Source organism: Hippocampus guttulatus, chromosome 1 (assembly GCF_054856545.1).
Source record: "Hippocampus guttulatus isolate MCC_2025c chromosome 1, RoL_Hgut_1.0, whole genome shotgun sequence".
NCBI lineage: Eukaryota > Metazoa > Chordata > Actinopteri > Syngnathiformes > Syngnathidae > Hippocampus > Hippocampus guttulatus.
In genome coordinates, this window is record NC_141261.1 from 5654709 (window position 1) to 5669800 (window position 15092).

The following is a 15092-nucleotide window of genomic DNA, read 5'->3' on the forward strand; positions in this document are numbered from 1 at the left end:
TTTGTAGTAATGTAAGTAGTAATGTTTTGTTCAATCATGCTTTTAAATGCTGCAGCCAGAGCCGATTTATCAAACGTAATTTGATGTTTAACTTGATATCGTTGTTTGTGGCTAGAATGGAGCTGAGGACTGTGATGGGTTTTATTTTTTTCTTTGGTAACCTCTAAATCCAAATATTAATGTTAGCTGGCATCCCACTGCTCGATTGGGGCATTATGGGCCATGGTGTCATATAAGATCAGCATGTCGCGGTGCAAGCTGCAAAGACTTGGAAGGAGTCTTTGCAGCATCGTGTCTGCTTTTCGACTTGAAAGTGACCATTCTCGGCCACTACTTCTGTGGATGATGGCCTGATAATGAGTGCCCAGAAAGTGGCACAAATCTTCATTTTGTAAATGAAAACAGACACACACCCACACACACAACCTTTATTGAAATGTAAAGCTTCGTGGGAAGAGATGGAAAGATACAAGGGAAGAAACTGAGCTTACCCTGAACTTCGGTGAGCCAGTCCGGTTGGTCATAGTGCTCTGAGGCGATGGTAAGAGTATTGAGGAACACCAAAATGATGACCAGCCAGTAAAACGTCACAGATTTCACTGCGGCACGACACTTCCTGCGACAGAAACGATTCCACCGTCGCCCCTGACGACTTGGGAAAAAAAACAACAACAACAACAACATGTCACACGATAGCAATAGCCGTCCGTTTCTACATTGTCTATCCTATACAGCAGTGGTGTCAAACATACGGCCCGCGGGCCGGAACCGGCCCGCAAGGAGGTTCAATCAGGCCCGCAGGATAATTTAAAAGGGAAAAAAATGCATAAAAGACAGAATTAATATTTTTAATAAGGTGCAAGTCATTGAGTATCCGCTAAGAGATAATGTTTTGATCAGAGAAGAAGACAACAGCAGCCTCAGTCCGTCACTGAAACAGACCCATGACAGCAGACGCTATCAATAGCACTCTCACATTTACACATTTAATAGCACTCTCCTTAGTTTGAAAGGTGTAGGCAGGGATTACATTTAGATTTTTTATGCATGTGTAAATGGCTTAAAAATCCTTTTCTTCATAAATCTCGTTTAATCTTAAAGTGCATTACTGTATTTTCAATACCAATTACTTGTTAAAGTTTGTACAATCAGTGGGATCAGTTGCAATGCATATATGTGAATGATAAAAGTAAATTGCACATTTGTCGAAGGAAATGTAAGGTGCTTCGTGAAATGTTTTGTAAAAGATATGTTCATTAAATTTCAACATTTTCCTAATGTTCTTGTGCTTCTTTGTACCAAAACAAAGGAAAGACATATTGTTTTGGTTATTTATAGCAAAGTATGGTTTCATTTTAATGGTCCGGCCCACTTGACATCTACCGAGGCCGTATGTGGGCCACCATGTGAAATGAGTTTGACACCCCTGCTATACAGGGTCACATCATTGGGTGAAGGGCGGACTCGCCACTCGCAAGTCAATCATGGTGCCTAGATAAAACAAAACAACCATTTACACTCACGCCATCACGGAGTAGAATTAGAACCACACTGTCTGTTAGGAAGTCAGGTCAGTGTACCACTACACCATCGGTGACCCACATTAGGATTGAATGAAACAAAATGAATGCAAAATGGACATATCAAAGATATCGGACAAATGATGCATTCATGAACAATTGAACCGCAGTTATTTAGGGAATGGACAACGTTAGGGATTGGAATAATGTACGGTAGTTAAGTAAATCAAGGCATGCAGGATGAATTGAATCCACTCGGATGATGCACATACCTACTGGGTGATGTCACATCACGGTACTAACCTGCACTTTGACTTAGTAATTTTTTTACTGAGAAGAAGAGAAAATGAAACTTTTTTTACAAAACTGTTTTGAAACTGTAAATACTGTAGGTAACGTGATCGGGGAGGTAAAGAATGACATGACGCTCACCACAAAGGAGCACAGCAGAGCCATTTGTCATCCTCGCTGTGATTGTCGGTGTTGACAGATTCGGTCTCGCTTGTGGGCACGCTCGCTGTTGAATCACACACAAAAGCAGACACATGAAAACAGATACAGTGACAAAATAAAACAAGCAATTCCTGCATCCTGTGATTACTCAAGTAAAAAGAGAGTTTCTTGTTGACAACCATGGCTTTTATCTGATTTCAGGATGCAGTGTATTGCATTATATAGAGTCTATGTAAGACACCTTGGTCTAGGTTACAAGAGATGTTAAATAAGTTGTCCAATAAAGTGACAGTGAAGTGAAAAAGTCTTTTGATTAATGGTGATAATGGGATAAGAAATGAGCACATACAGATCTATGTTGTGGAAAATGCAGCTCTCGTAAAATCACGTCAAAAACCTCAAACACTACAAAAAAACATGTTTCTACCAATGTTCCTGATCAAACATACAAAGATTTTGTTTTAGGTTTTGGAGTTACAAATGATAAGAAAAAAATATATGTTTTTTTTGGGCACACACACACACACAGAGACAAAAAAATATATATGTATATATACAGTATATATTTATATATATATATACTTATATATATATGACAAAATAGTGATGTAATATGTTCAAAATTCATATTTTGTATGTGTTACAAAATAAGCATGAGATGAATGAAATACTTATATGAGGTTATAACTGCAGTACATACAAAAAGCTTTGATTGTCTAAATGTACAGTAGAACCTCGGATGTGGAACACAATCCATTCCAGGATGCTGATTGGCTTCCAACTTGAATTCAGATATAGAAAAAAAAATGGGAGGGTCAAGCAAACGATCGAGGGGGGAGTCAGTCTCTCAGCGCTCACCTGATTGTGCAAATATTTTGGACTCCATGTGTCCCTGCTTCATCGATGACTACGACCCACCATGTCGAGATTGAAGAGCATTTTTAAAATAACAAAGCCTGTCATCGTCAGTCATTATTATTTCAGGCTGGTCCAGTCTGACACTTTGTCATCGTTATTTTTGACACTCTTCCTTCTTTGCTAAATTCCATTTTGTCACCGCATTTTTATAACTGTCCAAAAAAAAATCTTTAAAGGGTAATAGCAGACAATTTACTGCTCCTCCTGCTTCTCATGCCCCTTGTCTTTTTTTTTTGGGGGGGGGGGCGGTTCAAGGGACGGCAAAAAATCTCTTCCGTTGGCACTTATTCTGTCAATGTTTCAAAGTTTCCGTCAGTCGTCAGTCCGCCAGCTAAAACGTGAGTCCATCAGTGACGGACTGATGGACATTCCGTCGGTACTGACGGACAGGTGTAAATGCCCACCTCTGCTAATCGTCATCAAAAAAGACATAACTGGTAGCCGGTGATTGGTTATGTTGAGTTTGTATAACACAAGTCATTCGCCACAATAAAAACGAGTGGAAGAGTTTGCAATGGCAAAATAGTTACCAGATAAACAGTTAGCCTAGTCTGCTAGTCTACTATTCTTTCTTCTTCTTTGTATTGTCTGGATTACTGGCAGCAATTCAAATTTTCGAAAGTTGTATAAAAGGTGAGCAAAAGGATGTGTTCAATGGTGATGATGTGATGTGGGGGAGTAATTCCAAGCAAAACACGAAAGCATTCAACAAAGCAAAGCAGGGGAAGTATGAGTTCTTGGACAAAGATGGTGTGCCCATCATGACAATGAGCATGAAAACACCATTTGGGACAAGCACGCATTTACCCTGGGTCTCACTGGACTGCGTGAACCAGCCAAACTTTCCCTTCTTCTTCTCGGTGAGGTCCGCTAATGTGACCCCTTGGTGTTACCAACGTGCAGTTCACATAGCCGGACAGCAGAGGAAGCAGTGTGTCAGTTGACGGCAGTAGAACAAACACAAGCAATCGTAGTAATTGAGACCAGAAACCATGTTCATTCTTTGGCCAAATAAATTACTGCATTGTTTATACGTTGTACATTGCCTCTATTATTAGCCTGCTTGCTAACAGATGTAGCGTCTCTAAAGTGGGTTCTGGATTCGTCTGGTGTGGAAATAGTTGGAAACAGTGTCAACCTACAATGTCAGAAGGCAAAAACGAAGCTGGAATTGAGAAGACTAAAACAGTAAATTGTCTTGGCTGCCGACGCAGGTGAAGAAGCAAACAGACATGAAAAGCACTGAACAGACCTGTCTGCACCGTCACAGAAAGACCTTTGTGACTCACTGTGAGTCAGGAAACAACAAAGTTGGTCTTCCACAACATTAAGTTTCCGATATGAACATCCCTGGCGATTAAATGCCGGTGATTGCGCCATGCGAGCAAAAAAGACCTGCAAGAACGAACGGGCGGCCTGACCCATCATGCCCGCGGGCCGCACTCCACCAGAAAAACATCCAATTGTGAACTGAGATGTGATTGGTCTATCTGAGTTCAAGGATTTGTCGCAGGGAAAAGGGGAATTAAATTGAGGGAAAACTCACGGTTGCGCTTTCCCTCCTCATCTCCCTCCTCCTCGTTCTCAGGATCAATGTCTTCAGCCTGAGTGATCCAGTCCAGGTAACCCTTCAGGTCTTCCTCGAGCTGCTGCTTCTCACGCAGCTTCTGAAAGTCACCTCGTGCCTTGGCTTTCTCTCGCTCTTTGGAGAACTCTCTAGGCACAGGAGAGGTCATCATTGTCACAAGTCACCAAACTCGCATAAAATCCAAGAAAAGAAACCTACCCACTGAGGACACCCAAGACCAAGTTAAGAACAAAGAAAGAACCAAAGATGACCAGACTGACAAAGTAGACCCACGGCAGCTCAAAGCCCATCGCGTCGTTCATCTATAAACCCACACAAACAGAAAAAGACAAAATAGGTTTAATGCCTATTGAGACATGATTTATGAGGGCACTATTATTACTTACATCCTTTCAGTATAGCAAACCAGCCTCATGTAATCCAAGACGCAATCAACAGTCAAGTCCACACGTTCCAAAGAATAACAATAAGTTAATTAGTTCAAATAGTTGCCTATTTGAGACATCCAAACGTGATAAAGTCAAAATTTTTCTTTCACTCTGTCTTATGAAGCCTTCCTAAAGGTTTGTGACATTCCGTGTACGCCGCTTTAGCAGAAGCCATAGCGTGTCGTTGGCATGGTAACACATGCATGGATAAAAGCAAGAGGCTGAAGAGGACAACGAGCAAGGAAGGAGGCCAGGTGTTCGTCGATGAAATGGTGTTATGTGCATTGTGATGTGACTCACAAGAGCACATTTAAATAAAAATATTTTAAAAAAGCATTCACACTCATAATAGCGCCTGCAGATAATGATGGGAAAACGAAGCTTCATGAAGCATCCGTGATACTTTTTGAAACCTCTTGGTTTAAATATAAAGTTTAGTGCAATGGAAATGTATGAAAATTCCACTGCATCTTTAAACCAAGAGTGCCCTCTAGAGGAGTCAAAAACTTACACAAGTGCTTCACGAAGCTTCACTTGTCCACCACTACCTGCAGACAATTTAGACTGAATTTAGCATGCCTGTTTTTTTTTAATGTGGGAGGAAGGTGGAGCACCCGCAGATAACCCAATCAACCCCGGGGAGAATTTGCAAACTTCACAGAGGATGGCCTGAGCTGTGGTTCAAACCCTTGAACCCATGAGGCAGATGTGCAAGCCTCTGTAGGTAATTTGATGTTTTGCGTGTGTGTGTGTGTGTGTGTGTGTGTGTGTGTGTGCGTGCGTGCGTGCGTGCGTGCGTGTGTGTGTGTGTGTGTGTGTGTGTGTGTGTGTGTGTGTGTGTGTGTGTTATATTACCCAGTAGAGCACGTCGGCCCAGCCCTCCATAGTAATACACTGGAACACGGTGAGCATGGCAAACAAGAAATTGTCGAAGTTGGTGATGCCATTGTTGGGACCTTGCCAGCCTTCTCTGCACACTGTCATGTTGAGGGCACAGTGGCGACCGTTGCCGGACACCGCACATGGTGTTGGCTCGTCTTCTGCCAGGGCACCTGAAGAAAACAAAAATAACACTGGTCAACAGCAAGTTTTAATGGCTTTTTGTGTGATTAAACATATTTTTTAACTCTGAAAACTTTATTTGCATCTCTGATTTTAAAAATTGGTGAGAAAAAAAAATCACAGCTACAAACACTTCATAGTTTTGCATGAACTTAACATGCATGTTTTTGGAACGTAAGAGAAGGTCAGAGTAGCTGAAGAAAACCCATGCAAACTCTTCACAGGAAGCTTCGAGTTGCGTTTCCGTTGTCATACACTGCTGTTAAATTGTTGCTCTGCTGTGTCTTCTAGGTTTCATTGTTTTCTGTGAAAACTACAAAACGTAGTGGTTGTTTGCAGAGACAATAAATATTCATCACAGTTCAGCGAGAACAGAATGAAAATAAATCCAAGAAAACTTTAGCAGAAAAAAAAATAGATAAATCACTGAATCGTTCCACCTGTTACCCTTTTCCTTGTGTTCAAATAGTCCTGGCTCGCTTTTTTCTGGTTCAGTCTGTTTTATCTCCCCTTTACTCTGAACCCTGCAATTGTGTACTGACGGACACAGCGGGGGCAGAGCAGCAAGCTGCAGCTCGATCTAAACAGGGGACTCGCTTGTCCCAGCAGGAGGAGCAGGTGGCTGCATTACACCAGGGAGTCAAGGGTCTCGCCCACAGCCAGGAGGGCTTCGGGGCAGCCATCGCAGCCCAGGTAGGGCAGCTTGCTGAGCAAGTGCAGCAGCTGCTCGTTCTCCTCAGGAGGCCAACCGCTGAAGTCGCAATGCCTCAGAACCAGCCTGCCCTATCGGCTCCAGATCACTCCATCTCATATGCTGGAGCTGGAGCCCGGCTAGCTTCCTCTGAATGTTTTTTGGGGAGACCCAGGACTGTGCCAGTAATCCAAGTCGTCGGTTCATTGTTTGTCAAGTCCAAGTAAAGTCATTGTCAGGGGTCAGCCCGAGATGAGTGGAGGGGCGCTGTCACAGCACGGTGAAGGTCACTTGCCCTTCCTCTCCTGTGCCAGACAAATTGTCAGCTCCGCCCCGATTGTTTCAACCTGTTATCCCTTTTCTTCTGCTTAAATAATCCAATCTCCTTTTGTAATTCATGCCTTTGTCACATCTGCCGGATTACTGTAATACACTTCACTTTGGAGTCAGCCAATCCTCCATTAAGCGTCTCCAGTTGGTCCAGAATGCTGCTGCTCGCCTCTTGACTGGTACTCATAAGAGGGAGCACATAACTCTTACTCTGGCATCCTTTCATTGGCTCCCGATACATTTTAGAGTTCTTTTTCAGATCCTATTATTTGTTTTCAAATCTTTAAATGGCCTCACTCCACCTGAGCTCTCTGAACTCCCCCGCCCCTACACACCTCAGGTCTGCGGACCAAACATTATTAGAAGTACCAAGAACTAAGCGGAGGATCAGAGGGAATCGAGCCATTTCCGTTACTGGTCCCTCTCTTTGGAATGACCTCCCACTGAACATTCGTCAAGCCCCCTCGCTGACAAATCTTTCAAACTCGTCTCAAAACTCATTTGTATTCTTTGGCTTTTGACTCAGACTTGATCTTAGTTTTACTGTTTTGTGCTTTCTACTGTCTTCATTATTAATTTATTGTTTTATTGTTTATTGTTGTATGTATGATATTTGCTCCATGTACGGCACTTTGTATACAGCGGTGGTTGTTTTAAAGTGCATCTATAAATACAGCTGAGTTGAGTTGAGTTGAGTTGTCTTGGTCCAGTGCGTTTCATCCTGGTGGGCGTACTCCAGCCTTTGCCATGTTTCCGCAGCCGCTGACCCTAAAATAAATCTCCCCTGTACTCTGAACCCAATTACTGTGATCTGTATCCAACCCTGGTGTTGACAAGATACACCATAATGCATGACCAAGTCGCAAAAAATAAAAATACAAAAATTGTGTCTTACAAGAAAACCCATGTAAATATGAGAACACATGCAAACTACACACAGACATGTTCCGGCATAGATTCGAACTCAGATCTGCTTACTATGAGTAAGTCAGTATTTATGTACTTTTTGTCTTCTATTTTCCCCCTTTCATAATTTTGCTGCTGTGAATTGGGAGTTTCTCCATTGTGAGACAAATAAAGGTTTTCTTATCGTATCTTATCTAATCTTAATACTTATACAGTACATATCTTTATCATTTGGAACACTGTTAGCCTAAGATTAAAATATGAGTGATATTACTCATCTAATCACTGAATGGAAGCCACCATCTGTTCTTTTAGCATAATGCACTTACAGTATATGATATATGCAATATGTCCATTCAATCTGTGGAATTAAATCCTGTATGTATTCTGAACTAAACCCAGACCATCCCCACCCCATATTTATACCACATAAAAACGCAAAACTAATGTGTCCTCATTGAAGCGCAAAAGGTCCTCACCTGTTTTTATCACATAGCAGGTAGCGTGCATTTTGCCAATGAATAGCTCGAGGCCGATGATAGCGTAGATGATGATGACAAAGAGGACCAGCAGAGCGATGTGAAGCAAGGGGACCATGGCTTTAATGATTGAGTTCAGAACCACCTGCAGACCTGCAATCACACACTGAAAGTGAATGCATACGCAGACATACATTGTCTACCGGATGCCGGAAAGATTTTTCTTCTCAGAGGTCAGGATGTCAGTGTTGCATTTTTCAAGAAACGGAACATTCATAGAAAATAAAGGTGAAATTCTTTCAGTTCAATTCAGCTTCATCTTTCCTCCTCATGATGTGTTGCTATGGATATACTGTACAAAATCAAACAAAGACCTCATGGAAGGAGTACCAAAAGGAGGAATCCTCTACAGGCTGGGTTATTTTCTCTATTCATACGCATGAGCCATGAGCCTGTCGAGGATCGATCCGAGTGACACATCCTGGGTTATTAGTGGATGGAATTATTAATTACAAGTGACTAGGAAGTGATTAGCACATCTGCCACACAGTCGGGTCCATTTCAATTTAAATTTTAGCTTTCCTTTGTGGGTTTTGTATCATATCTCTCTCTCTCTTTCTCTCTCTCTCTCTCTCTCTCTCTCTCTATATATATATATGTGTGTGTGTGTGTGTGTGTGTGTGTGTGTGTGTGTGTGTGAGATCAGTTGCATCTGAAACTTGCTGTGTCGTTGCATTCTCCACATGATGTATGATTTAGTACACGGTAAACACAATTTGTCATTCAGACAAAGAGTGTATATTGGGATTGGGATTTTCCCCTCCACAGCTGTACGTCAACTCACTTGGAACCCCAGAGACAAGGCGAAGGGGGCGAAGCACTCGAAAAGCTCGGAGGGCCTTGACGTCAAACCCCCCAGGCTTGCCTCCTGACTGGCCGCCCGAGTCAGCGTCTTTGGTTATCATCTCCAGGACCACACTGAATAAGCTGCGCCGAGAGAAAGAGGAGAGGTGAGGGCAGGGTGATGACGATTGAGGAGTAGGGCAGAGGAAGAGGGCGGTGATGAAGATGTCAAAACAGTGCGAAGATGAACGCAAAGAACAGACAGTGAGAGAGATGTGTTAGCTATTAACTTTCTGGTGTGCACGTGTGAGTGCAGCATGATCCGTGTGTGTGTGTGTTTGTATGTAAGGTTTGTGTGTATATTTCATACATGTGTGCATATACTTTTTTCCCCCTACAGTCCAGCTGGTCTACTGATTAACCATCACATTTAATGAAGATGTGTGTGTGTGTGTGTGTGTGTGTGTGTGTGTGTGTGTGTGTGTGTGTGTGTGTGTGCTGCACATCTATCCGCTTTGTCAGCAAACAACCAGAGACCAACAACACACACTAGACAGGTACAGCACCAAGTAGTTCAGTAAACTATGGTTTAGCATAACTTCTGATGGCAGAAGTAATAGAATACCTCAGAAGTATGGTACAGTATTCCAAAGTATTACAGTAGTCCAAAAACTGAAAACTCACCCAACAATGACGATGACAAAGTCCAGCATGTTCCAGCCATTTCTGACATAGGAGTTCTGGTGCATGACCAGGCCGTAGGCAATAATCTTCAGAAATGTCTCGATGGTGAAAATGATCAGGAAGGCATATTCGACTGTTTCCTGTGAAGACGGTAGAAGCAGAACGGAAATAGAGATGCATTATTAGTAAAAGTTTTTTTTTTCCTGATCCAATATATGTTGCTTTTGAATATTAGGAAGCAATTATGCACACAGGTATAAGGCTGCTACAACTACAACTAATATGCTCAAACATTGTACTGCAATATTTAATTACCGTATTTTCCACACTATAAGGCGCACCTAAAGGCATTCGATTTTCTCAACAACCCACAGTGCGCTTTATAATCCGATGTGCCTTATAAATGGATCAATGTTTTTGATTTCTTGGATGTAGTATTTAAAATGTTCTGTAGAATGCTTTGTTACAGCTGCAGCGGATGTGAAAGCTCTATATAAATCAAGCTGTATTGTATTGTATTGTATTTTCTTTGGCATAGCTCCATCTAGTGGATGCATAACACAACTGCAGCCACTATTCTAGCTTCTTTTCTTTGCGTTTTATAATGTGGTGCGTCCTACATATGAAAACAGTGTGAAAGTAGGCCATTCATGAAAGTGTGCCTTATACTCCGAAGCGCCTTATAGTGCGGAAAATACGGTATTGACTTACCTGTGCAGAGTGTGTATGTTCTAGCTTCCTTCCACATGAACATGCACGTTTAAGGTTAATTCAAATGTCTCAACTATCCATCGGTGTGAACCTGTACATGAGTATTTGTTCTTCGACATGTCTCCTGCAACTGGCTGGCGAGCAGTCGACGATCTCTCACCCAAATCTACGCTGAGATCCAGCTAAACCCCAAGGCTAGCGAGGAACGCCGCTGTATGGATGGATGGAAAATTACCAACAACAAAAATGTTTCCTTCAGAGCATATTTCAAAGATCAGGCTTGAACAATTTACACATTTCCATGGCAACATGGAAACATGTAAATTGTTTCCGTAGGTAAGAGAGACGGTGTCTGAATTTGGACAATCCTGTACACAGCCTACCCTTTGTGTCGTCACTTGGATTTGCGTTCTCACCCACAGAAAACACCTTCATTGCTGTATTTCGCCTCCATGTGCACTCATCGCTCTTCTCCCACACACACACACACACGCGCGCGCACGCACACACACACACACACACGCACACACACACACACTCACACACACACGCATTCAGTCTCTGTGTTCACGTCTGCATTACGCCATGCAAAAGGGTCAGCGAGTTGGCAGCTTTAGCGGCACATTAAGCTAAGCACTTCTGCAGATTTAGAGAACCTAAACACAACAAGTGCTCTTGAACAGGACAGAACAGTCAATCATGGTCAGTAAGCAGACAGCTCTGTTTAAGAAACGTCATCTCCTGCACTTCTGTACTTGTAATTGATTTTCATAACACTGTTTTCTACCGCTCATATTGTTCAGGGTCACAGGTGAGCTGGAGTGTATCACCGTCGGTTTTGGGTGAGAGGCTTGAGTACACCATGGACCGGTCCTCAAATTCATGTCTGTGGACAATTTCCAGTCTTCAATTAACCTGAGATGCATCGTTGTTGCATTCTTTTATACCACAGGTGTCAAAGTGAAGGCCCGGGGACCAGATCCGGCCCGCCACATCATTTTATGTGGCCCGCAAAAACAAAACACATGTCAACTTCCCTGATTCTTGCTAAAGTCTGTACCGAAACGTCAAATTGTGATTGTGTAATAAATGATTTTGCTCCCCTGTTTTCATTCACTTGACCCATAATCGAACAAACAACAAGCAAATAGCTGTTTTTAAGAGCGTCACAAGGAAGCAGTGACAGGTTCGACGAGGCTGAAGTGACAGCCGAAACTGTCAGCTCCTCTGTAAGAGTTTTTCTCTTCACCAAACGAGACCAATGTCTTGAAAAAAAGACACTTTGAACCTTATTTAACAAACAGATAGTTGACTTGAGTGATTACAAAACTAGTAATGCATCAATTTGATGTGTACAAGTAATAATACAGTGAGATGATTACGTAAACATTTATTTGTAACGGCCCTCCGAGGGAAGACATAACTCCAAAGTGGCCCGCGACAAAAATGAGTTTGACACCCCTGCTTTATACCATAGATTGCCTTCCAGTTGCCCAATATAAAAACATGAGACTGCAGACTATTGTGTGTAATATGAAAGTAACTGAAACCTACGACAAAGACTTTGATGAACAGTTGTGGGAAAAAAAATCATTAAAAGAAAATTGCCTTTGGCGACAGTCGTGATGATAAGCAGCTCAGATAATTGACGGATGGATGTTATCGTAATCCCCGTATACGACCGGTATACCATGAAAATATGCTCTAAGTGGCTGGATGGACGGCTGTGAGCCCCAGAGGGACGTCAAAGTAAAGCTGCTGCCGAGATCGCTCACCTACATTCTGATTCTGAAATGTGTGTTGAACTGCTGACACGGGAGCCAAAGTACGGAGATTTCAAGAGACCACGAATGCAGTGGTCACATGACTACTAATGTGCTCATACACGCTCACACGCAAACGATTGGAGCCCTATTTTCTGTGCCCAAGTCTAGCGCAAAGCGTGGTCCAGTGTTGTAGTCCAGACCACATCAACTGAGACAGAGCCATTATCGAGACCTAAGACGACCAAGACTGCGACAAGACAAGGCTTTTGGAGGTCGAGACTGAGAAAAGACCTTCAGACGATCACAGTAATATCACCCCAAAAAATCTGAACCAAATGACCAGTGTATTTTTTTAAATTACATTTGTTGTTTTGAAAGTACAATGAAACAAATCTCAAATGTAATTATTTGTGGGCCATTATGTCTCCAGTCTTCTTAATCCACTATCTGTGTGCAGGGGGTGTGGCACTCAGGGCAACACCGGGGAGGCAGTGCAGCACCCGCATTTCTCACTGATCACAGTAGTACTAGCCTGGTCCTGATCAAAAATCCCGAGTCCACCCTGTCCAAGACCGAGACAAGACAGAATAAAAATGCCTTCTATTCCCACATGACAGCAACACCATTAAATGTGGTCTCGAGACAAAGACCGATATAAAGAACTTGAACACTAGGCTGTGCACATTCGTGGAGTTTTCTTTCTTTTGGTATTTTCGTAGGTGCTCACAGTCAGAAACGAGGTTTGCGCCGTTATGGGAGTGTACACTCGTGAATTGCAATCGAAGCAGCTCTTCTCATTCCCTTTAAATTAAAGCCCATGATGGAAGCATAAATGGATTCGGTGGAGTCCATGTAGGAGATCGACACACTTGTTTATAAGAGAACCTACTTGTTTATAAGAAACCGCAAGATCTCCACTTATGCGTGATGTTAAGTTGTCTGCTATGAGGGGGGCATTTGGAAACTGCTTTCAACCTGTAGCAATGTGTTGGGGCAGGGCTCAATTAACTTGGTGAACATCTTAGAGTCACCAATTGTAATTTTTTTTACAATGGAGTAGATCAATAGATAGAGTAGATCAGTCGCATTTGTCTTTGGCCATTTAGGAGGAATACAGTAGTCGAAAAAAATTGGCAAAAAAAAAAAAAAATTCCAGCCCTTCACATATCACAGTAATCTCTTTGTGAGCAGTCGGGATACGGTTGTCATGGAAATCAGGGTCTTTTTTTTTTTTTATGTGTGGGCAGTGAATAAGATTCCAAGTTGGGTCACTGACTATCTGCAATAACGACTCACGTAATAGCATCATCTCAAATATTTTCAAGATTGTATTTGAGTTGAGTCTGACAAGTCATCATTTCAGATAAAAAGTGTATCCAGTTGTGATGCAAGATTTTCACTTCATCATTAAAATTTTGAAGGGAACACCACGCTCAAAGAAAAATCAATCATGAAAGTGTACAGCAAGGAACCAAACTGTATTTAGCCACAAAATGGATGCCATCTCCCACATTACGAGCCTGTAGAACCACATGATTTTCCCTGCAAATCAGGAAAGAATTTTAATGCTGACAGAAAATCACAAGACTATATTATACTGATATAATGATGTTACTCCAATAGATTATTTAAAAAAAACGCAATAATGAATATATATTGAATATGCAGAAAAGTGGTGAAGATTGCACGACTGTCTGTGTCCTATGTGTTTTGTTGTTTAATTTTTGTTATTTTGACTTCAAAATGGCGCCGCGTGAGTGGCTGCCTTTCCAGCAGCTCCTATATTTTGTTGTTCTACTTCTTCCTTTCATAGCTTTGCTGCTGTGAATCGGGAATTTCTCCATTGCGAGACTAATAAAGGTTTTCTTATCTTAATATTTAGAGAAAAATGTGTCATGATCCTGTTCTTGTGTGTCTCCAGCAGGTGGCAAACTTGAGCCATCAGTGTGCACACCTGCTGCCTATCATTCGCCATGCAAACTGCCTGCAGTTTATCGGATTATTTTGACCTTGTTGCTGCGCTTGCTCAAGTGATTGTTTGCGAGACCTCTTGCTCTCGCCAGTTCCCTTAACATCATGTTTTTGGAAGTACTGTTTAGTCATTTGACTTTGTTTTTGTTATTGCGTGTGAATTGGATTCTTGACATTTAGTTAGTTTTCTCGGTTTAACTATTTCATAGTCTTTTCCAAGCGCTTTTTGGATTTTTTTTTTCCTTATTGACCAGGGATTTCAGTTCATACTTTGTCGGTGCGCTTGAGTTCTTGTAAATAAATATTTTTGTTGCAGAGTTTTGTTTGGTGTCTACCTTTCTGGGATCCGAAAGATTATTCGGTTCGTTTCGAACCTGACAAAGGGACTTTTTAGGGCCTGATTCTAAGCTGTTATGATAGCATTTGGCGTGTCAAAAATTATTCAAGTAATTATCATGAAACTTTTTTGGCGGATTGCCATTTATAAATACAGGAATTTAGTTTCTCACAATGCAACTCATGCATGAAGGATGTGTCCTCCTCCAATTCCGCAACACTTTAAACCGCGGTGTGGCGTTCATCTTGTCTTCCTTTTTAAAGTTTTTTTTTTCAGACATGTTTTTTTTCTCATAAAATGACAATTGTCTTTCGTTGCTCACAGTTGCAGCTGTCACTGACGACGGCTGGAGTGACAGCCAAAAGTGTCAGCTAGGTCAGAGAAATCTCTCTTTCCTGGGGGGGG

The 15092-nt window shown here is 42.0% G+C and overlaps 1 protein-coding gene across 7 annotated transcripts in view; it reads right to left on the minus strand.

Moving 5' to 3' along the window:
- Positions 1 to 15092, minus strand: part of cacna1db (calcium channel, voltage-dependent, L type, alpha 1D subunit, b) — a 62424-nt gene that overhangs the window by 33907 nt on the left and 13425 nt on the right. For 5 of the 7 annotated variants that reach the window (XM_086105913.1, XM_086105906.1, XM_086105897.1 and 2 more), the window contains exons 4-13: positions 9903 to 10042; positions 9220 to 9362; positions 8376 to 8528; positions 5763 to 5959; positions 4678 to 4781; positions 4438 to 4607; positions 3699 to 3773; positions 1953 to 2037; positions 1824 to 1850; positions 492 to 652 (exon numbers count right to left, since the gene is read on the minus strand). In XM_086105913.1, the coding sequence (XP_085962039.1) occupies positions 492 to 652; positions 1824 to 1850; positions 1953 to 2037; positions 3699 to 3773; positions 4438 to 4607; positions 4678 to 4781; positions 5763 to 5959; positions 8376 to 8528; positions 9220 to 9362; positions 9903 to 10042 (1255 nt within the window). The remainder of the gene's footprint in view (positions 1 to 491; positions 653 to 1823; positions 1851 to 1952; positions 2038 to 3698; positions 3774 to 4437; positions 4608 to 4677; positions 4782 to 5762; positions 5960 to 8375; positions 8529 to 9219; positions 9363 to 9902; positions 10043 to 15092) is intronic. The other 2 variants (XM_086105943.1, XM_086105938.1) reach the window with 1 other exon arrangement.